At 39.8% G+C, this 24860-nt stretch overlaps 1 protein-coding gene across 9 annotated transcripts in view; it reads right to left on the bottom strand.

The window, feature by feature from the left end:
• plekha7b (pleckstrin homology domain containing, family A member 7b) overlaps positions 1-24860 on the bottom strand; it is a 422578-nt gene that overhangs the window by 183966 nt on the left and 213752 nt on the right. Inside the window, exon 1 of one of the 9 annotated variants that reach the window (XM_059975743.1) lies at positions 5772-5827. The exons of the other annotated variants lie outside the window; for them this stretch is intronic. Within the exon in view, the coding sequence (XP_059831726.1) occupies positions 5772-5788 (17 nt within the window). The 5' untranslated portion in view covers positions 5789-5827. Of the gene's footprint in view, positions 1-5771; positions 5828-24860 lie in introns of those variants that run through there. 9 annotated transcript variants of the gene reach the window in all.

Here is a 24860-nt window from a genome sequence, read left to right as displayed (position 1 = left end):
AAGACAATGCAGAAAAGGGTTAATAAAACAGTTTCAGAGATGAGGAGTTTCAACAACCAGGTAGAAAATTCTGGTGGTTGGTCTTCTTGGAGAGAAAGAGGTAAGGGGAAATTTGATAATGGTGTACAAGATCAATCAAGGCTGAAAATCTGTTCCAATTAGCTGATAGGAATAGGAAACACTGATTTAAGGCTGAGTGAGAAGGCAAAACTTCTCCCAGAGAGTTGTGGGGGTGTGGAATGCACTGCCTCAGAAGGCAGTGGAGGCCAATTCTCTGGATGCTTTCAAGAAGGAGCTAGATAGGTATCTTATGGATAGGGGAATCAAGGGATATGGGGACAAGGCAGGAACCAGGTATTGATAGTAGATGATCAGCCATGATCTCAAAATGGCGGTGCAGGCTCAAAAGGCCGAATGCTCTACTTCTGCACCTATTGTCTAATGTCTATAATCCCAGGGGATCATGGGTTTGTGCCTCTGGTGGACTGTGCCCTCTCCAGGGTGCAAGCCTGGGCAGGAAGATTTGAAGAACCGGCTGTTGTTCATGCAGCAGGTTCCCCCTCTCCACGTCACTGATATAGTCCAAGGGAAGGGTAAGCACTGATACAGCTTGGCAGCAGTGTCGTCGCAGAGGATGCCAGAACGAAGTTGTAAGCAACATCAAACTGACTTAGAGACCCCAGCTCCAGATTTCACTCTCCGAGTCTACTCCAGGAGCCTTTCCCATGGCAGGTGGGGGGGGGGGGGTACATAAATTAAGAACGCAAACACATTTGACTAACCTGCACATTCACTTACGAACATCATCAAATGGTTTGAATGATTGAATTGGAACAACACTTGTCCGGTACCTATTTATATAGAACTGGGTTAGTCTGGATTTAATGGGGGGGAATAGATGCTTTCTCTAAAAATTGGTATCCAAGGTGTGATTGTAAAAGTTGCACCAGAGGTTGAAAGAAAGAGTTTTCCTGCTCCTAGGCAGGCTGCTGTCCAAGGCTGATGAACCCCACCTGCCCGATGGCTAAGGCTGGAGGATGTGAAAAAGCGCTTTCCTTTTAAACATGAGATGTTTAATAGGAAATGGACATCGTACAAGCACTGGTACAAAAAATATTTACCAGAATGTAAGAAAATATACTGGATTAAGGCCAACTAAAGAGAACCAACATCAACTCAATGAGCTGAATGGTAACACTTCAATAGTGGCACTATTTCGTATATGCACTGTATCATTTAATTAGTCCAGTTAAATTATTTAGCATAATGTACAGACATTAAATGTCAAGTCACTTTATGACTTAGAATCCTTTGAACTTTCCCTGTTCTACCTCATTTCCCCACACATTGAGATTGACACACTTTCACAAGCAGTGTTGTAACACATTATCTTTCTCTGTGTTATACGTTCCATGTGCATGACTAATCCAAACCCTCCCATAATTCATTAACAGGAACGTTTCATTGCCTTAAGAGCATTATATGTTGCATCACATGTCAGGAATATTTTGGAAAACTCCGTTTGCTCGTAATGAGGGCAGTTCCAACAACTTTCAAGTGGCATGCAGAACAAAGTAGTCCATTTGACGAGAATCTAATCTACTTCACAGAACATCGATTCAATCCACCACCACTACAGTGTGAACCAACAATAAAATGCACCACAGTTACTCACACAAGCTAACCCAACAGCACCTCAAGAACATGCAATGCTGGACATAGAGGAGAAAGTGACCAGCAGACACTCATTTACGCATCTCACATGGAAATGTACCAACATTCCTTCAAGGACTGTCAAGGTACAAGGCAGCAGTTCACTGCCACATTTGCAAGGGTAATTTGGAACGGGTAGTCATGCTGACCCTGCCAGCAATGTCCCATTCTGGAGAAAAATTGCAACTCACTTTCCCTTGTTCGTTTTGAACATTACATTTTCATTATAACTTGCGATTTTAAAATGGAGTAACAACTTATCTGATATTCTATCCAGAATTTAAAAGTTGATGGTAAATAAACATTCTGCCACTCTTGTATAGAAACTATGATAAAAGTTTGAATCATTCCTCGTCAACTTTAACAATCACACCTTGGATACCAAGTTTTAGAGAGAGCATCTATTCCCAGTTATATCTAAATAGATACCGGACAAGTGCTGTTCCAATTCAATCATTCAAACCATTTGATGATGTTCATAAATGAACGTGCAGGTTAGTCAAATGTGTTTATGTTTTCAATTTAAGCAATCCCTGATGTTCAGCACATCTCATAGCACCACCAATCCTGATCTCCCACTTCTTCTGTGTGGAGGTTGAATGTTCTCCTGGTGACCACATGGATTTCAATCAGGTAGTCCAACTTTGACTCACATCCCAAAGGCATGCAATTTGGCAGTTTACTTGGCCACAATAAATTTCCCTTGGTTCATGGAACAGTGATGGAATTTTGGTGGATGGAGGTTGGGGGGTTGTGGGGAGGCTGTGGTAGATCATGGTAACATAGGGACAGTAGGTTGCAGTGGGGTCATTAGATTATTCCATGATCATGAGGGGCGGAGCGCAGTGGTGATAGCAGTAAACAGTGACTCCTTTGCTTTCATCTTCGGAAACAGCTCTATTTCCATTTTCAATATCTATTTTTCCCTTTCAGGGATCTTTTTGAAGACCATGACCTGGAGTTACGTGCTGACTATGGTTCTTTATGGGAATGGGGCCACTCTCGGAGTTTCATATCCAGCCATTGTTCAGCATGCCAAGGGCTTGGCCTAAGAGGTTGGCTCAACTTTGGAGGCTGAGGACGTCAGGGCTCTGGAGACAGGCAGATTGAAGGTTGGTGTCACAACGGGAGATCCATGTGTCGTCAGGGGATTCAGAATACCTACGGCTGTGTGCACAGAGACCCAAAAAAAAGCAACGTAGCAGACTTTTAACATCGCAAACCAGTGAGTTGTTTGTTAAGTCTCCCCTCTCGCTGTGAAATGGAGACACCCCTGTCTCCTTTATTAGGGAGAAAGAGAACCTGTGGTATGTTGAATGTTGAGTGAAACACAAAGTCTTTGGGGTAACTGCAAGCCTGTGTCTTTGCTATTGCTTTGCTCACGCTTGAGTGCTCGGTGGCAGGTGCTGATGTTTTTGTTTTGCCGGTGGGGGGAGGAAGGATTGTCACTTGCTGCTGCTTATGCGTGGCAGTGGGGAGCTGGCGGGGGGGGGGGGGGACATAGGGGTTCTAACATTTCATTGTCATTCATTCTTCGGGACACCCCTCTGTTTTTGTGGATGGTTGCGAAGCAAAAGCATTTCAGGATGTATATTGTATACATTTCACTGACGTTAAATGTACCTTTGAATTAGCATAAAACCAAATGGGGTAAATAGAATCCTATGTCATAAGAGGAAACTTCATTTGCAAATGATATACTTCACGATAAGAAATAAACAATTTTCATTATTTAGCACTACTTTACATAACATAATGCCACTGCAATGGATTTGTTATATTTAATAAATATAAAAAAGTATATTTATTAAGTATTGCCTTGAACTGCTACTGCAAAGGCAACAAATTTAATGATAATAAACTTGATTCTGATGTTCTGACATTAAAATAAATGTCTGCTTTCCTCCTTGGCAATTTGCTGAATGGCTCAAAGCTGGATGTGTATAATTCTCAGGCCTCTGCAGCTTGGACTATTGAATGGCCTCTCAACATTCACAACATCTATATTTCAAATGGTCACTTGGGTAAGGTATCACAGCTATAGCAACTTAATTTCTCACAGCATTAGAGGGAAAAAAATTGCAAAAATATTTTACTTGTAAAGATAGAGATAAGCTTTATTTGTCACATGTATTTCAAAATAGAGTGAAGTTCATTGTTTTGTGTCAAACACACTTCAGAAAGTCTGATCACCTTGCTGTACTTCTACACCCTGATTATCAACAGATCGAAACCTGCAGCACCAGTAGTGGGGAAGAAGGAGGTACAGACGAGGGAAGCACAGAGGCACTTACAGGACGGCTTTGAATCAGTGGACTAGTCTGTATTCAGGGATTCATCTTCGTATCTGAATGAGAATGCCCCAGTTGTTACCGACTTCGTTAAAACCTGTGTGGATGAGTGTGCACCTACGAAAACTTGAAAATTGCCAAACCAAAAGCTGTGGATGAACAAAGAGGTTCATCATCTGCTGAGGGCTGGATCTATGGCATTTAAGTCTGGTGTCCCAGGTCTGTACAAGAAAACCAGGTATGACATATGGGGGACTAGTTCAAGAAGAAGAAACAGTTCTGAGCAAGGTTGGAGGCGACATCGGATGTTCGTCAACTGTGGCAGGGTTTGCAAGACATCACTTCCGACAAAGTGAAACTGAACAGCATGAACGGCAGCAATGCTTCACTACCAGATGAGCTCAACACTTTCAAAAGGGAAAATATAACTACACATGAAGATCCCTGCTTTACTAGGTGACCCTGTGATCTCTGTCTCGGAGGCCAATGTTAGGCTGTCTTTTAGGGAGGTGAACCCTCGCAAGGTGTCAGGCCCCAGTGCAGTACCTGGTAAGGCACTGAATACCAGCTGTCAGGAGGATTCAAGGACATTTTTAAACTTCTCACTGCTACAGTTGGAGGTTCCCAAACGCTTCAAAAGGGCAATGATTATACCAGTACCCAAGAAGAGTAATGTGAAATGCCTTAATGACGGTCGTACAGTAGCACTCACAACTATGATGATGAAATGTTTGAGACTGGTCAACTCCTACCTCAGCAAAGACCTGGGCCCACTGCAATTTGCCTTTTTCCACAATAGGTCCACAGCAGATCCAATCTCAATGGCTCTTCACACAAGGGCAATACAAATACCCATGACAAGATACCCTCTTCTCACTGTTACCATACAGAAGCCAGAAGGCACACACAAACAATTCAGAAACAACTTCTTCCTCTCTGCCATCCGATTCCTAAATGGACATTGAACCCATGAACACTAACTACATCACTTTTGTTTATATATATTATTTCTGTTTTTGTACTATTTTTAATTTAACTATTTAATATACACATATATACTTACTATAATTGATTTACTTTTTCCTCCCTATTGCAATGTACTGCTGCCGCTAAGTTAACAAATTTCACATAATATACCCGATTCTGATTACTAACCCAAGGGTTGTGCTGGGGGCACCACTCTTCCAGCGTCAATACAGCAGCCCAAAAAAAATTCTCTAACCCTAACCTTACGTCTTTGGAAGATGGAAGGAAACAGAAGCATCCAGGGAAACCCACGTGGTCACAGGGAGAACATACAAATGCAGACAGAGTTCAACACCAGTGATCACTGACCCTGTACATCGATAGCACTACCGTTACACTTCCATACTGCTTCACAGGACAGTAGAGAAAGTAATTCTCTCCCAATAACCTCTATAAAATCAACGTTTTTAAAAACTGCACACTGCTTTGATTTGTCATGTAAAAAACTCCTAATTAAACGTCACGTTACTCATAATAGCTGAATATCAATTTAAGATCAACAGCAATTTCTTTCCCATAATCTCCCAAAAATTACTTACTTAATTCTAAAACAAAAGCTGAACTTTGAGTGAAGTACTGACCATGAAAGAATGATTTACTTTTCTGATTAAAAGCTAGCCACTGCAAACCTAGAACTGCAGCATTATACTGCTTTAGGAGCAGCTGCCGAGCAGCAAGTACAGTACGTTTCAAAGCTTGAATAAGTGCCCTATCCAACAATGAATTGCAATTCATATCTACCTTTTGGCTAAGATCATTCTTTGCTCAAATTGTTTTCTGCTGTCCACTCAGAGATTCAGCATCTTCAGTCACAATGGCCTTTCCTCCATATGCATCATTGACAAACAAGAAACTGCAACACAGCCAGGACAAAGAGCAAAATGAAGCAGGGGACAGGATCTCTCAGCCTGGATTTCTCTTACAATATGTCGGGATGGTATTAGCCCAGCTCAGTGTTCTGCAGGAAATGAAAGAAAAGCAGTTAACCATTTCTAGCTGTCACTTAAGGCTGCAGTTACGCAGTCTAAAAAGCTGGCGAAATCAAACACATCTGTTTGAGCAATCCTGCTGTGGTCTATACATTCCAACTTAAGTTAATAACCAATAATTCTGTGTAGGTGCATATATGAAGTTGTTTCATGCTATTATCTGAAGTGCACCTTGCTGCGGCCAAGCAGCTTCTCAGAACAGGCTCAAGGAAGATTGGCCAAGCTGACCTGATCCAGATCCATAAGACTAGTTGGACAACACATTCAATCTGAGCTCAGAGTTTGGTGCTACTGACCACATACAGGTCCACTGGTAGGTGACTGACTATCTTAAGGTGTCCACCTGGAGAAAGAGGAACAATGGAAAGACAGACAGAATTAACCCCAGGTGTCATAAGAACACAAGAAATAGGAGGAGTAGGCCATCCGGCCCATTGAGCATGCCCCACCATTCAATAAGATCATGGCTGTCCATAACTCAGCTCCATCTACCTGCTTTTTCCCCATAACCCCTAATTCCCCTACTATGTAAATATCTAACTTTATCTTAAATATATTTAGTGAAGAAGCCTCAACTGCTTCCCTAGGCAGAGAATTCCAGATTCACCACTCCGTGAAAAAGAGATTCTCTTCATCTCCATCCTAAATCTTCTCCCCTGAATCTTGAGGCAATGTCCCCTAGCAATGGAAACAACTTTCCTACTTCTGTCTTATCTATCATTTTCAAAATTTTGTATGTTTCTATAAGATCGCCTCTCATTCTTCTAAATTCCAGAGTGTCTGGTCCCAACTTCACTGCATGAACAGTTGTGTGTATTTATATAGCTGCATGCACTGGGGTCTGACTAAAGTATTTTTCTTTCCCTCAGAAATACAAATTGCTGGATAAAATGCACTTGCACAGATACTGGTTGAAGTGCTCAGACAGTGTTGCAGCAATACAACTATCCAATTAAATTTTAACTTACAGACATGGAAATAAAGCTGTGTAATGTCAAATAAGAAATTTTACACGAGGGAATGAAAGGGACATTGTACTTTACAAATGGTCAGATATTTCCAGGCTCAAGCATTTGTGCTCTTTTCCATTCTGCTACACTCTCCACTGCCTGGGCAGCATGATTCAGATTTTAGCCTATTTGCCTGAAGCTAGAACTATGCAATTGTTTATGACCTTGCTTAGCTATGGTGTAGTGGTCAGAACTCGGGGTAGAGACTGGAAATCCCAGCGTCCTCTGGAAGGAGTTTGCACATGCTCTCCACAGAATGTGTGAATTTTTTCTGGGCGCTCTGATTTCCTCCCAAAGGCCAGAAGGGTTAATTCCGCACTATATCTCCGAACATATAAATATTTGACAAATGGAACAGAACTTCCATTTGCCAAAGTCGATCACCCAGGATCCAATCACTTGGATTTGTAACTGTGAGATACTGGTAACCTTTTGGGACCAGCGTCCACCTCAATTTATGTCAAGTTCACAGGACAAAATGCAAGATAAATTATTTCATTAAGCAGCTGGTTCAATTCATGCTCTTAAGTAATGTCACAGACATTAGTCTTATTAATCATAGCACAGGGAAAAGGATGTAATCAGGATTCTCCTACTCAATAATCTTCCAGTGAGCCTGACTTGGCAGTATTAATAACAAGCAAATTGATTTAACAACAACATTTTCAAAGAGGTGGAAAAACAGAACATTTAAGTTTTTTTAAAAAGTTATTAGGGGAACTTTTTATTTGAATAGAACCAAATAACAAAGTCATTATTTCAAAAAGCTATTAAGAAATGTTGCTTAAAGTTATTTAAGAACAGGAATAAGATATTATTTGAAATTGTGGAGATGATGTAATATTCCCAAAGAACTTTTCAGTGGTATAGGTCAATGATGATCAATGATCAATGATGATCAATGATGATCATTTTCATCATGGGAGACTGGATGACAATAATAATTCTTCAAAGGTTATTTGTACTTACATTGAATTGTCTGATTTGACAACTGGCTTCAAGGGTTGAGAGCTGCATTCAGATTGAACAGGAATGGATCATGTAGTTTGCTGTTCACTCATGCTAAAAGTGAATTAGGCAGCTTCAGCATCGACTAATTAAAAAGGTGACTCAAAGGTAGTAAAGCAATTCAAGGACATTAACCGTAATACAATGAAAAATTTAAAAGCATGAGGGTGTCAAAGAGTAAGACTGATGCCATGAGCTTCAGGAAAGGAGCTGTATGGTGCAGAGCATGGGGGATTGCTGCTGGTTTGGCCAATGGAATAATGGATACTCACAGCCAGACCTCAGTCATCAATGAAGTGAGAAACAGAAGTACAAGGAAACAGTAAAACTTGGATGTGTCTGGTAAGAAATGCAGAACCTCACTGCACAAGACATGAGGCATGAGCTCTCAAAGAACAAGTTACTGTGGTGGAGACACTGGGGAACCCATGACATGTATGCAATAAGGTACCGAATTTGTAGCAGTGGCTGTAGGGACTGCAGTCTTCAGTACAGGAACTTAAAACCAGGTGTGGGACAAATCATTTGGCAACACAACAAAAAGGTGCATGGATGACACAGGAAAATAAGTAGTACGACTTCACAGACAGGATGGAGCTGCAGTAGTTTGAATGATTTATATTTTATGTTCCTAAAACGTTTTGTAGATAATGAAAAGCTTTTCTAAGGTCAGCATTATTATAAAGGTAGGTATTGTAATGGTTAATAACAATGCAGGGAGCTTTCACAAATGGTAATGTGATAATGATTAAATAATCAATTTTTAAAATGTCAATAAGGAGATTAACGTAAGCCAGAACACTGGAGATCACTTGTCTGCTTGAACTTGCACCCGAGAGTGCAGGTGAGGCTTAATTTTATTTTGCTCAACCAGGAGCCTTGCTGGCAGTGTGCCACTCCCTCAGTATTGCACTCAATTATCAGTCAGAGTGGTGAATGTTTGGCACACGTGCTGAATACAGCACACAGCAACGCCAATCCATTCTTTTTAACCCCATGTATAACAATATGCATAATGTTGGTCTTCGCCGTCAAACGAAGCAGCTAGTAATTTTATCGAACTTGAGAACAGAAAGATGTTTTGTCTCACACCAGCTTGGCACCAGAATGTATACAGTAGGATACAGCTGACACAGTATTTGAGCAGTGCGCAGTTGGGCCAATTGGCGCTGGCTTTGCTCAGCATACCTTTGCTTCTGCCATCTGAATGAACACTGAATATTGAGTGAGAAGTTACTACTGTATGGATAGAGTTTAGCACCACCATGTGAGTCGTTTTTTTTCCAAAGTTCAAAGTAAAATCTATTATCAGAGTACATACGTGTCACCACATACAACCCTGAGGTTCTTTCTCTGCAGGCATGCTTAGCAAATCTATAGAACAGTAACTGTAAACAAGATCAATGAGCAACAAACTGTGCAAATGCAGATATAAATAAACAGCAATAAATAACAAGCATGAAATAACAGGACAGGAGTCCTAAAATGAATGTAGCTATCCCCTTTTGTTCAAGAGCCTGATGGTTGAGAGGTAGTAACTGTTCTTGAACCTGGTGGAGCGAGTCCTGAGGCACCTGTACTTTCTACCTGATGGCAGCATCAAGAATAGAGCACGGCCTGGGTGGTGAGGATCTTTGATGATGGATGCTGCTTTCCTACGGCAACATTTCATGTAGATGTGCCTAATGGTTGGGAGGGTTTTACCTGTGATGTGCTCAGGTGATCCATCAATTTTTATAGGATTTTCCACTCAGAGGCATTGTTGCTCCCATACCAGGCTACAATGCAGTCAGTGACAAACTTGGTCAAGTCTAATTATAGGAGTAGACTGACGAAACGACTGCCACATGGATAAGCTCTCAAAAGAACCAGATATATTCCAAACTTAGTAGCAAGTCGACCAAACCAATGTCACTGCTGGTGACCTCACGGGTAGTTATCCGTATAAGATGCGCCCTTCAATCATTCCAATAATAATGTTCCACAAAGTCAAAGAAATGTATCCGATCCTTTATTGACAATTAATAAAAGATACAATCTTGAAGTAGTGTAACTTATGATACCAAACTAGCAATATTAACTGTACTTAAAGCAGACCTAATCAAAGTAGAGTTAAGTGATTTCAAATGTAATTAAGCAAAGTTATACATAATTAAGCAGTCCCCAGCACTAAAACTGTGCAGAATTAAGCATGAATTTTTAACTTATACCCTTCACTTTTACTATGGCCTCATCCATGTGACTAACTATCTAATAAACTCACAATACAGAATATAATGCAGATAGAAATTAGATGCATGACTCCGACAGCAGATATAAAATATCTATCATTAGAGCAGCTACAAAAGCCTTACTGAGAATTAAGTGTATATATTTTCTTTTCCTTGATGTTGTGAATATACACTGTAGCTTATAATTTCACATTCAAATGTTATACATGACAGCAATAACTAATTAGATGTTGTTTTCAATCTTTTTAAAAGATTAATAACTTTTGAATGTTTTCTAAAATACCTCAGTTATTTCAATCTGCCTGTTATATTTTTATCAATAGTAAAAGAATAAGTAAATAAACCACAGGACTTAGTCATTTTCCTTACAAAAATCCTAATTATTGTTTCCATTTCATTAATCAATAATAATCTCTGCTCAAAAAAAAGGGTTGCCACTCCTGGCCTTGATCTTTGTGCAGAAAGCTTTGTGCTTTGAATTCAAAACCATCTGAATCATAGCTTGGTTAGGGTCCGATCAGTTGATAAAACATAGAACTGCTCTTTCAAAAGAGGAAAACGTTGGTACTCAGCAGACAAAGTGATCCTACACTGTGTATTCATTGAAAGTTGGAAGTAGCATGCTACTGAGAGGCCAAACTCAATCTGAAGATCTTCAGCAATCAAAGACATCTTTATCATTCATTTCTTAAGATAGAAAAACAGTACAGTAGCTTAGGCAAGGAGGGAAGGCCAAGAGGAGACAGATCCATAAATGGGAAATATGAGGAGTTGGACTGCGCTCAATCACTGAGCGGGACACGGGAAGAGGTAGCGATTTCATTTAGGTTTGCAGCTGAAGTTTTAAAAAGGCTGCACTTCATGGCAGTTTTTGGAGTTGGACTGTGCCCAATCAGTGAACGGGATTCATTAGAAAGGGCAAATAAAAATAAAGCAGGGGCAAGCAGAATGGCCATTGTGTGAGTGGGCCAATGTTGAAGTGGCTGTGTCTTAACAGGCTTGGGCAAGGTAAGCATCTGGTAAGTTTCTTATTCCTCTATTTTTCATTCTTCATCAGAGCAGTGAGAACGGCTCCAGGGGCAATGTTTTGGTCTGCATGTAAGATGCGGGAATTCTGAGAGGCCTCTAGTCTCAGTTAACCACATCTGCACCGAGCTGCAGCTTCCCAGAGGATGTATCGAGACACTGGAGCTGCAGCTTGATGACATTCGGCTCCAACTGGAGACAGGAGAGGTGATAGATAGGTGAAACAGGGAGGTTGCAGTGGGGCAGGTAACTGTGTGCCTGTCAGGAGAAGGAGGGCAAATGGGCAGCCAGTGCAGAGTAAACACACGACCATTCCCCTCAATAATAAGTATACAACTTTGGATACTGTTGAGCATAAGACCAACTGGGGGGAGCCACAGTGACCGGATCTGTGGCACTGAGGCTCAGAAGAGACGAGAGGTGAAGAGGACCACAGTAGTGATAGGAGATTCCATAGTTAGAGGAATAGAGACAAGATTCTGTGGATGATACAGAAACACCCAGATGGTATGTTGCATCGCAGGTGTCAGGAGCAGGGATATCTTGGATCGGGCCCATGGCATTCTAAAAAGGGGGAGGATGAGCAGACTGAACTATTGACACACAGTGGCACGAATGACATGCTTTTTAGAACAGCTGGTGGCTGAGCCTACAAGGGGATCAGCTATTCCTCATTTGGTCTTGTGCAATGAACAAGAAATTAACTTCTCTAGTCTTAACTGACTAGAGAAGTTAAGGTAAAGGAACCCTTAGGAGGCAGTGATCATAATATTATAGAATTCACCGTGCAATTTACAAAGATAAAGTCAGCTGTACCAGTATTACAGTGGGGCAAAAGGAATTACATAGGCGTCTGAAAGGAGCTGACCAAATTTGATTGGAAGGGAACACCAGCAGGGGTAAAGGCACAGCAGCAATGTCTGGAATTTCTGGGAGTAACTCAGAAGGCACAGTACAGATACATCACAAAGAAGCAGTCGTATTCCAAAGGCAGGATGAGCCACCTTGGCTGACAAGAGAATTGAAAGCTTTCATAAAAGCCAAAGAGAGAGCATATAATACAGCAAAAATTAGTTGGAAGTAGGATAGGTAAGCTATTAAAAATCAACAGAAGGCAAATAAAAAGTCATAAAGAAGGAAAAGCTGGAATACGAAGGTAAGCTAGCCAATAATTTTAAAGAGAATACAAAAAGTTTCTTCAGATGTACAAGTCTAAAAGAGAGGCAACTGTGGATATTGAGCAGGCGGAAAATGTTGCTGGAGAGGGTGTAATGGAGAACAAGGAAATGGTTGACAAATTGAATAAGGACTTTGCATCAGTCTTCATTGTGGAAGACGCTAGCAGTATGATGGAAGTTTGAGTGTGTCATGGGGCAGTAGTTTGTGAAATTCATTACAACAGAGAAGGTGTTTGAGAAATTGAAAGTTTTCAATGTAAATAAATCACCTGGAAGATGGCCTACAATGCAGGGCTCTGAAAGAGGTGGCTAAAGAGATTGTGGTGGAAGAGTCAATGGATTCTGGCATGGTTCCAGAGGACGGGAAAATTGCAAATGTCTGACCTCAGTGGCTGGGAAGATGTTTGAGTCGATTGTCAGAGATTGTACTTAGAGGCACATGATAATAAAAAAGCCCATAATCAGCATGTTTTCCTTCAGCTAAAATCTTGCCTGACAAATTTGCTGGAATTCTTTGAAGAAATAACAAGTAGGATAGACAAAGGGAATTAATGGATGTTGTGTACTTGGATTTTCAGCCACACAAGGCTGCTCAACAAGCTATGAACCCATGATATTACAGGAAAGATTCTAGCATGGATACAGCAGTGGCTGATTGGCAGGAAGCAAAGAGTGGCAATAAAGGGAGCCTTTTCTGGTTGGCTGCTGGTGACTAGTAGATTTTCCCAGAGGGGTCTGTTTTGGGACCGATTCCATCATGACTTAGATGATAGAATTGACGGCCTTGTTGCAAAGTTTGCAAACGATACTGAGATAGGTGGAGGGGCAGGTTGAGGAAGTAGAAAGGCTATAGAAAGACTTAAATTAGGAGAATGGGCAAAGAAGTGGCAGATGGATTACAGTGTCACAAAGTGTATGGTCATGCACATTGGTAGAAGAAATAAAAGTGTTGACGTTTTTCTAAGTGGAGAGGAATTCAAAGATCTGTGGTGCAAAGGGACTTCGGATTCCTTGTGCAGGATTCCCTAAAGGTTAATTTTCAAGTTAAGTCTGTGGTGAGGAGAGCAACTGTGATGTTAGCATTTGTTTCGTGACGACTAGAATATAAAAGCAAGGATGTAAACTTGAGGCTTTGTAAAGCACTGGTGAAGCCTCACTTGGAGTATTGTGAGCAGTTCTGGGTCCCTTATCAAAGAAAGCATTTGCTGATGTTGGAGAACGTTTAAAAGAGACTCAAGAAAATCATTCTGGGATTGAAAGTGATCATATGACGAGTGTTTGATGGCTCTGGGCTTGTATTCACTGGAATTCAGAAGTATGAGGTGGGGTGGGGGAAATCATTGAAAGCTATCAAATGCTGAAAGGCCTCGATAGAGTGGATGTAGAGAGGATGTTTCCTATGGTGAGGTTGTTTAAAACCAGAGGGATATCCATTTAGAATGGAGATAAAGTAATTTCTTTAGCCAGAGGGTCGTGAATCTGTGGAATTTGTTGCCACTGGCAGCTGTGGAGCCAAGTCATTGGGTTTATTTAAGGCAGAGGTTAAACGATTTTTAATCAGTCAGTGCATGAAGGGATACGGGGAGAAGGCAGGAGATTGGAGCTGAAAGGGAAATAGGTCAGCCACGGTGAAATGGCGAAGCAGAATTGATAGGCCAAATGGCCTAACTCTCCTATATCTTATGATCTTATTAACTAAATGGCTCAGAAGATCAATGAGTGCAACAAACTGTCAGGATGAGTACTGCATATCAAACAACTTCATGAACAAAAGAGCAAAATCTAACATCACAAAGTTATTATTATGAAAATTTAGATCAAAAAGGAAGATTTTTTTTCATTCAAAGCTACCCTGACTTTTGAAAATTTGGCATTGTTGCTAACACCAATGCACATCATTTTCTATTAAAATTGCTTCCATAGGAAAATAAATTGCAAACCAGTTCATTTTAAACAACTATAAAGGGTGCTATGTTATAAATCTATTACTACCCGCAAAAGTCATCATGTAATTGGTTTTCACAAGTAAAACTTCCAGTCTATTCAATCAGTAAATTAACGTGACCAGCAAAGTTATTTGACACAAGGTAAAAACACAAAGAAAATAATGTGGTTTCCACTAAAGCAATTCATATTACCTTAAGGCAAAACAGATACAGGACAAGACTGAGAATTAGTTTGGACAGAACACCGACGAGCAAGCCACTTAACAAATAATTGGAAAAAGCCAAGGTACTGGTGTGATGGTAAGTCAGCTTTTCGAAAAAAAACTCCCAGCTGCTTAACTGTGTGAATGCACAATTGTAGCTGACAGAGAAATAAGCATCACTATTCTGACCATTGGTTAAACTGATACTTTGCTCTGAAACCACAAAATGATCAATAATACATTTTAGGACAATGAGCAGATATTTATAAGCCTACAATATAATTTGCTGCAAGTAATGAATGCTTCAATAACTTATGGAGTCCAAGAGAGATACACAGCATGGACACAGGCTCTTTGGCCTAATGTCTATAGCAAACCAAGTACCCCACTTCACAATAATCCTATCCCCATTCCTATTGACTCAGCCGCAGATTCTACCGTTTATCTACGTACAGGGGAAATATGCAGCACCTGGAGGAAATTCACAGAGAGAACATGTAAACTTGGCGCTGGGTAGCAGTTTTAAAGCCAGGTCACTGGGGCTGTGAGACAGTAGTTTCATCAGCTATGCACGGCCCGTGCAGCCCCATTACAGTTATGTGTCAGTAATAAATATGTATCAGTATTTACAAGTATCAGTTAGTAACACAGAACTGATAATTAAAACTGTTTAGCAATAAGAGGCAAATTCTGCAACATGGTTAATTGTTCCTCCAAAAAAAAACAGCATGGTAGGTTTTTGTGCAAATACCTAATATTCCACTGAGCAGAAAATGCATCACGTGTATTAATAGAAATGTCGTGGCAAGAAAATTCACTGGCTCAAGCTATACACCTGCTGCAAAAGCTTAACTAAGCACATTCCAAAGCCTCTGTTTAATTAACAGGCTATTACTAAATTACCTCAATCATTAGAACTCCCAAGCTTAATGGAGACAATAGCTACAGAATCATTAAGTATCTTTAGGCAAAGGAATAGTTTAATCCTTTCCCATTCTAACTATTGAATATAATCTAGAAATGTCAAGTGACAAGCTATGCAGCAACTTTACCCCAGTGATAGATTTCACTTCCACAAACACCCCATCAACCTTCACACACTTCTCTAAGGAAAAACTTTCAATTCAGTATCACAAACTGCCCAAATGAAATGCTCTGCAGTACTATACTTAAAATAATAGTTTTAAACACGTTTGAACAATTAGCCAAAAGTGCTGTGTAAACTGCTGATTATAATTTGGTGAAAACAAATTATAACCTAATCACAGCTTCCTGCTCACAACTAAACATATGCACTCCATGCAAATGTGTATAAATATGCTGCTGAACAGACATTTCAACTATCGTAAAATTTCTTCTTTTAAAATATCACAAATTAGAAACCTGGTAATTTAAGTTAGTTAAGTATATGAAGTTAAGTGTAAGAACCAATAATCTCCTTGATGGGCCTAATGCTCTGACATTCACACAAGACTAATGACTAAAGTTTTATTAAATCTGCATGTTCATTAGCCTTTAAGGCCATAGCACATTCAAATCTCTGTGCGTCAATGCTTTTATGGCCTATAACCACACCACAGGGAAAAATAACTCAAATTCAACTTAACGCTGTACTAATTCAATTTGTGCTGTTAAATTTTCCTCACATTGTTCCACCAACCATGACAGATGTGTAACCTATTACTGTAGTTTATTCTTACACGGCTCAAGCAGAACTTCCTAAATATAAAATTCAAGTATATAAACAAAAATCTAATAACTGGAGTGTGTTCAATTTACTTCAATAGGAAAATGTTGTTCAAATACCACTATCCTCCACAATACACTAATGCGAAGGGCATACTTAAGTTAGCTAAATATTTGAGATAACCATGATTTATTTGTCATTTGTATTGATATTATGGACAATAACAATTTGGAACGGTGCTAACATGCTAAAACATCTAAAATCGGGGCTGCCATTGTTCATGAGTACTCCATAAACAACCCTATCACAGATTTAAATTTCATCAAAAACATGAATAATTTTATCAGATGAACTCTCCGTAATTTTGGATTACACTTGTGAAGTTCTAAAAGGTGATGTGAAGAACATTCACAAGGGAAGGGAAGTGCAGGTAAACTGTGGTGTTTATGGAGAAACACATAACTACAGAGACGTGCAAAAAAAAATGTGGGGAAGAGGATGGAGAGAAAAATAGGAAATAGATGGTGTAATTGTAAATTATAGAAAATGCCAAATTGGCTTTAACTGGCAACTCATTTAAACAGCACTCTGGTGTCAATATTTATATCAATAATGAGTACTGGCCAACTTACCCAAAGGATCTAGGTTATTCCCAATCTGTTTAGAATTAGCGCTTACCATCTTAAAATATTAACTATTTATAAAATTGAGATGATCTAACCAAGTAATTTCCAATCAGGGCAAAGTGAAAAGTGAAAGCAAAAAAAAGTAACAATTGCATGCAATATAGGAATTCATCTGTTCCTGGCACAGCTATTGCCCAGCTTGGCATTGTCCTAGAAATTTGCTTTTCTGTTTAAAGAAACTGTCCAAAATAAGTTACATTCAAGATAATTGAACAACCATTCAGCGTGAAAGTATAACTGCATGCTGCACCATGACATGGCTCAACACATCCAAGTATAATTGAAAATTTCAAACATTCATTTTTTTTGTATTTCAATTGCTCAACACAAACTCTGGTCTAACAAATGGTGATTGTGATCTATTAATGTCTATATTTGATCTTCTGGATTCTATAGTTTTATTAAAGAGTCATCCTAGTGGTTATTATTCATATTATAACCTTTTTCCTATTCACCTCCCTTCAGCAAAACTGCTCATAAATCAAAGACTGACAGATGTAAATAAATAACACAAAGTTTCAAAGTATCCATGCTCAGAAACTCTTTGGCAGCTGAGTAAATTCAACAAGACTACTTACAAGAAAGATGATACAATGTTTTAAACAAACAAAATGAATGATTTGATTACTGTACTTTCATTTTCAGTCACGTTAAGATAGAGATACTTTAATGATCCCAAAGGAATTTACTGTGTCACAGTCACATCACAGATATACAAATATTAGAAGATAAGCAAGAAAGAATTTAAAAAAAAACAAGTTACCTCAAACAATCTAACAGGAGAGGGTCACTGTTTCCCTGGCAATAGGTTGACTCGTTATACAGCCTAATGGCTGAGGGTAAGAACAACCTCATATAGTGCTCTTTGGAGCAGCACAGTTGTCCAGTCCATTACTAAAAGATATGAGCAAAGTGATTAAATCAAGGGGCACTACAAGAAGAAGCAGGGTCCTCGAATCAGGAAAGACTGTAAATACAATAACACTAATCACAGCTCTTTCACCTCATTATCAAACCTGTTTGTAAAGAAACCATTCTACAACAGCTTATTTTAATGCAGAGTCTTCCTTGTTCTTTTCCTACCTAAATATCCGTGGAATCTCAATGTTGCTGAATCAGTAAAGACATCAGACACTGCAGATACTGGAATCTAGAGCGACAAGCAATCTGCAGGAGGAACTCGGCTGGCCAAGCAGAATCTGTGGGAGGAAAGGAATTGCTGACATTACGGGTCAAAACCATGCATTCTGAATCCTGATTCAGCGTTTTGATCCAAAATGTCAACAACTCTATGCATTTCTACTGACGTATTGTGGAGAGTGCTCTAACTGGCTGCATCACCACAGGTATAGTGGGACCACTGGACAGGATCAGAAAAAGCTGCAGAAAGTTACTAACTCAGCAGCCTCTACCATGGGCACTAGCCTCCCCAGCATCAAGGACATCTTCAAAAGGCCATGTCTCAAAAAACATCCATTATCAACGACTCCCATCACCCAGGACATGGCCTCTTCCAATTGCTACCTTCATGGAGATGCTACAGGAGCATGAAGGTACATAATCACATTTCATGAACAGCTTCTTCCCTTACGCCATATTTCTGAATAGGCAATGAAACCACGTCCAGTATATTACCTCATTTTTTCCTATTATTCTACTTATTTAATTAAATTAAAACATACATATTGTAATATATTCTTTTTGTATTATGTATTGTTGATGCAAAACAATACATTTCACAACATATGCCAGTGCTATTAAACCCAATTCTGTTTTAATTCCTTTCCTCCCACAGTCGCTACTAATGAAGAAAATTAACTTGCTAAATAAACAAGGCTTTTTAAAATTGTTCTTCTCGATGTTCTGTGGAAGGGATCCAAGGCATGGGAGATGAAATTTAACTTTCAGGCGTCGTGTGTGGCATTTTGGGAGGTTAAACCAGGGCAGGACTTCAACAGTAAATGGCAAGAGGTGTGGAGAGTGCTCAGCCCAGAAATCCCAAAAGGAATACGTATAGTTCCCCAAAGTAGACAGGATGGTGATGGTAGTGGCTGGCATGCTTGTCTTCATTGATCAGAACATCAAGCACAGAGTTTGGAATGTCAGGTTACAAATGGACAAGTCATTGGTAAGAACAAAGTTAGAGTACTATGTGCAGTCATGGTCATTCAGCTACAGGACAGATGACATTATGCTGAAAAAAGTGCAGAGTAGATTTACGAGAATGCTACAGGACTGGAGTGGTTTAATAACAAGGGAAGGTTGAGCCATTTTCTTCAGAGTGTGGGAATGATCTTATAAAAGTACATAAAACAAGGAAGATCATAGATATAAGGTGGATATTTGCAATCTTTATCCCGCTGTCTAAAACTAGGGGATACATGTTTAATATGATTTAAACATGGAGAATGATTTAAAAAGGGCCTGAGAGGTAATTTTTTCATGCAGGTGGTGCAGTTGGTGAAAACAGCTGCCACAGAAGCTGTAGGCGTGGGTACAGGGACAGGTTTTAAAAGACATTTGTAAAGATTGAAAGGGATATGGGCCATCGCAGGCATATCCTGCATGGCACAAACAAGTTGGGCTGAAGCATCTGTTGCGGTGTTATATAACACCATGACTCCAAAATTTTAATAAAGAAACAAGGGATAAAGTGGAAATATCCTTTAATTTAAATGCATGTAAACACACATTTACAAATGCCATCAGTAAATCTGCATTTAAAACAGCACAAACATTTTACTATTCAAGACAATTGGTACTCCAAAACTTCCAACAACCTGAGATTGTTCCAACAAAAAGACAGCAAGATCAGAAATTCACTGCCCTATATCTTGAAAGAATAGCTTTCAGATATAATCACATCAGATAAATTAATCTTATCTTCAAAACACGTGAAGAGGCAAACTACTCACGAAATTCAAGCTAGTAAAGCAGCCTCCAATGAAGCCAGTGGAAAGGACAATGACCTCTTCCTTCAAATAAACATTTCTATTTTGTTGAAATAACTTTCCAATTGAGTACAAATTATTCATTACCTTATTCATTTCATTTAAATTTTTCAAAATGTTTCTGTCCTGGAAGAAGTTTTGTGATTCTGAATTATTGTCAGTATGTTATACTTGTATCCACATTGTTGGATACCTGAAAGTAACATACTATGAAATGGTAACACTTTACCTACAAGTCTGTCAGGGTCACCTACCATATCTGGTTCTCCTGATGTGGCCTTCTCTACATTAGGAAGATCCAAAGAAGACTGGGGACAGCTTTGTTGAGCACCTTCACTCCATCCTCAACAAGCAATGTTTCTCAATAGCCAACCACTTTAATTCCAATTCCAATCCCCGTTCCCATTCCGCTATATCGGTCCATGGTCTCCTCTACTGCCATGACAGGACCACTCCCAGGTTGGAGGAGCAACACTTCATATTCCATCTAGGAAGCCTTCCACCTGATGGTGTGAACATTGAATTCTCTAACTGGTGGCAATTTTCCTTCTCCCCCTGCCCTCTTCTTCTACTCCCCACTATGGCTCCCCTCTTACCTCTTCTCTTCACCTGTCTATCACCTCCTTAATGTGCCCTTCCTCCTTCCATTTCTCCCAAGGTCCATCTGCTTTCCTGTCAGATTCCAACTTCTTCAGTCCTTTACCTTCTCCATCCATCACCTCCAAACTTCTCACTCCATTTCCCCCTCCCTCTCCCACCTACCTTCCCCTCAACTGGCTAATGCTAGGAATCAGGAGTAACACATAAAAAATGCAAAGAATGCATCACCTACGTAAAGAAATAAAGAGTTGATGTTTTGGGCCAAGACTTTATTAAGACCAGAAAGGAAGGGGGAAGATGCCAGTATAAGAAGGGTTGGAGGGGAATAAGTATCATCTAAAAGTGATAGGGGAAGCCAGATGAGGGGAAGGTAGGTGGGAGAGGGAGGGGGAAATGAAATGAGAAGTTTGGAGGTGATGGATGGAGAAGGTTATTTACTTTAGCAAGCCACACACGTATGATGTGGTGGCATGATGACATATGCTATTCATGTGCTTTTATATACAACCTGTAAGGAATTATTTAAATGAACAAGAATGCTTAATCAAATACATTTATAATATTACTCAAATATGATTGAAATGTTAAATACACAACAGTTAGCATTGTTGAGGCAAGTTTATTTTAGATTGCAATTGCTTGAATTTAAATTCACCAGCTGCCATACTGGGATTGAATGCACCCCCAAACTATTGGTCCATGACTCTAACTGCTCACTCCACGACTTAAACACCACTGCACCATTTTCCTGAATTAAAAAAAAATACCTTATTCACCTTGCCTAATTCAGTTTGTCACTTGTATTTTGTATGTGCTTATTCATTAATAAAAACAAGTTCAGTGAAGCAAGGTTGAATTTCAGTGTAACTGCTCTCTTTTGTTTATTTGTTTATCTGTTGATACACAGCACAAAATACTTGATTTGGGGAGTAATTTGACCAGGAACTCTGGCCCTTTGCATTTCTGCCAGAAAGTCACCACCTATGAATGAAAAGCAATGGAACAGATTGAAAGTAATGGGGTTGTCAAGATTCACTCCCACATGACATTAAGGGCCATTACCTTGGGGAGAGGAGAGAAAATTTGAAAGCATGTTTCATAGGTTAAGTTCAAAACACTGAACGAAGCCTTGCAGAAGTGTTCTGTATATGGAATTATTATATTCATTTATATGGAAAATGCAGGCGAGTAAAACTGCTGTTTATCTGGCAGCAAATTTCATGTACAAAATAGATTGCTAATGAAATCTAAGCTCTATTCAATTTCATTACTAAGATGCAGCTAAAAAAACACTAAATATTTCCAAAGCCCACACAAACACTTAAATGGCAATAGAAAATATTCAGAAACATTTCCCCAGAAAAGGAAATGCACCTCAATGGATCAACTGCCAACTTAAGTATATTATTAGCAAATTGGAAATGCTACCTGATAAATCTTATGAATTTGCCCATTTCTGTTGCCTGGCTACCTCAATTTTCCAGCAGCAGTGAAAATGTCACTGTGAGCGATGGCTCACCTGCCCTAAATGGATTTTGCATGGAATATCATACCTGTAATTGTGGCCAGAATGTAATAGCATTCTGTGATTTGATACATTACAACTTTTGGCTGAGAATAAATACACATTTATATGCAACCAACTGGAGCTGATTACTAACAGAAAAGCAATAGAAATTTGTAGAGGCCATTACCCCAAAGGAGCAATGTGTTACCTAAAATTTGATTTCATCATATTGGATTTTCGTGATCCATAAAACAGAAAAAACTGCTAGAGAATACAATGATTGCCCAGCTGTCAAGAAAACGTGTTCTTCTTCATGACTATAAGCAGCAGTGTGCATGAACAGGATACAGATCACACAAGGTACCTTTGCCATGAGAGGGTGCCATTCACACCCTTCGTAGTTTCCATAATAACAGTTTTGATCATCCCTTGTTCCTGCTGATAAGTAATGAAACACAATAATAATACTTCAAATTAAATTGATTTCATCAGCACTTTTTCCAAAGGGATTAGTAATCCACATTCTCATGGCTCTATTATTATCTGGCAGATCAGGAACTGCCCTGTTCGCACAGTCTGTTCAACACATTATTAAAGATGATAATTGTATGAAACAATCAGATCCAGGGGTAACAACCTTCATCAGTTGCCACAATGCGACAAATAGAAGCAACGGCAAACTGTCCTAATGCATTACAGATAATTTTATTACTAAATTCCAAGATCCTCTGGATATCCATCCATCCCATGACCAAGTGAAAGTCCTTGCAGACCAGCAATGTTGCATGCCACAATCTCTACCTTCTGACAAAAGCAGATACATGGATACATCAAGTGTCCTAAAGACAACAAAGCAGGAACAACTGCTGCCCCAGTCCTGTATGTCCTGCTGAAAAGTGTATTTACAGAAACATTAGTATAATATTTTGACCTTTTGGCAGTACTTCCACCACAATCAAACTACCTGCTGTCATGGAACTTAAATAACATATGAGTGATACACTGAAGAGCTACCTGTGAAATTATAGACATAGAAACATAGAAAACCTAAAGTACAATACAGGCCCTTCGGCCCACAAGGTTGTGCTGAACATTTCCCTACCCTAGAAATTACTAGGCTTACCTATAGCCCCCTATTCTTCTAAGCTCCATGTACCAATCCAAAAGTCTCCTGAGAGACCCTATCATATCCACCTCCACCACTGTTGCCGGCAGCCCATTCCGTGCACTCACCTCAGCGTAAAAAAAACTTACCCAACATCTCCTCTGTACCTACTCCCCAGCACCTTAAACCTGTGTCCTCTTGTGGCAACCATTTCAGCCCTGGGAAAAAGCCTCTGACTATCCACATGATCAATGCCTCTCATCATCTTATACACCTCTATCAGGTCACCTCTCATCCTCCGTCGTTCCAAGGAGACAAGGCTGAGTTCACTCAACCTATCCTCACAAGGCATGCTCCTCAATCTAGGCAACATCCTTGTAAATCTCCTCTGCATCCTTCTTATGGCTTCCACATCCCTCCTGTAGTGAGGCGACCAAAATTGAGCACAGTATTCCAAGTGGGGTCTGACCAGGGTCCTATATAGCTGCAACATTACCTCTCAGCTCCTAAATTCAATTCCATGATTGACAAAGGCCTATACACCAAACGCCTTCTTAACCACAGAGTCAACCCACGCAGCTACTTTGAGCATCCTATGGACTCAGACCCTAAGATCCCTCTGATCCTCCACACTGCCAAGAGTCTTACCATTAATACTATATTCTGCCATCATATTTGACCTACCAAAATGAACCACTTCACACTTATCTGGGTTGAACTCCACCTGCCACTTCTCAGCCCAGTTTTGCATCCTATCAATGTCCTGCTATAACCTCTGACAGCCCCTCCACACTATCCACAACACCTCCAATCTTTGTGTCATCAGCAAACTTACGAACCCATCCCTCCACTTCCTTATCCAGGTCATTTATAAAAATCACGAAGAGTAAGGATCCCAGAACAGATCCCTGAGGCACACCACTGGTGACCGACCTCCATGCAGAATATGACCCATCTACAACCACTCTTTGCCTTCTGTGGGCAAGCCAGTTCTGGATCCACAAAGCAATATACCCTTGGATCCCATGCCTCCTTACTTTCTTAATAAGCTTTGCATGGGGTACCTTATCAAATGCCTTGCTGAAATCCATATACACTACATCTACTGCTCTTCCTTCATCAATATGCTTAGTCACATCCTCAAAAAATTCAATCAGGTAAACTGAGACTATTAGAACTGTTGAGAATAAATATTTGACTGGGTCCTGGTCCTGATAACATCCCATAGAGTTAGCGATTATTATTGACACCACTGTTACAATTGAGTTGAAGATGATTCAGCATTTCTCAGAAAACACAACACTCTGTTGTGCTTGCCCATTTATTCACAAAAAATATATATCTAGGGTGCCCAAGGCTTTTGTAAAGTGCTGTGGCAATTTTATGCATTACACTGCACACCTGCCACAATAAAAAAAACAAAATTCATGATATGCATGAGTGATGATAAATCTGATTCTGATATGAGTCTCTATCAGGGACTAATAGGTTATTCCTATGCTATTCAGTCAGCCACTCCAACATAGGTGAAGTTGACACATTGTACAAGAAGAGTTCTCAATAAATTTAAGAGAAATATCCTGCATGTTGGTGTATGCTCTGTACTCCCCCCCCCCCCCAATATCAAACACTACAGAGAGTGGGAAGGAAGCAGGAAGGGATGTGTCATGGTTAGGAAATGTTGAAGGGAGAGGGTAGGGAGA

Source organism: Hypanus sabinus, chromosome 7 (genome assembly GCF_030144855.1).
Source record: "Hypanus sabinus isolate sHypSab1 chromosome 7, sHypSab1.hap1, whole genome shotgun sequence".
Classification (NCBI taxonomy): Eukaryota; Metazoa; Chordata; class Chondrichthyes; order Myliobatiformes; family Dasyatidae; genus Hypanus; species Hypanus sabinus.
Note: the sequence above shows the minus strand (reverse complement) of the source record. Positions and strands in the feature narration are given on the sequence as shown.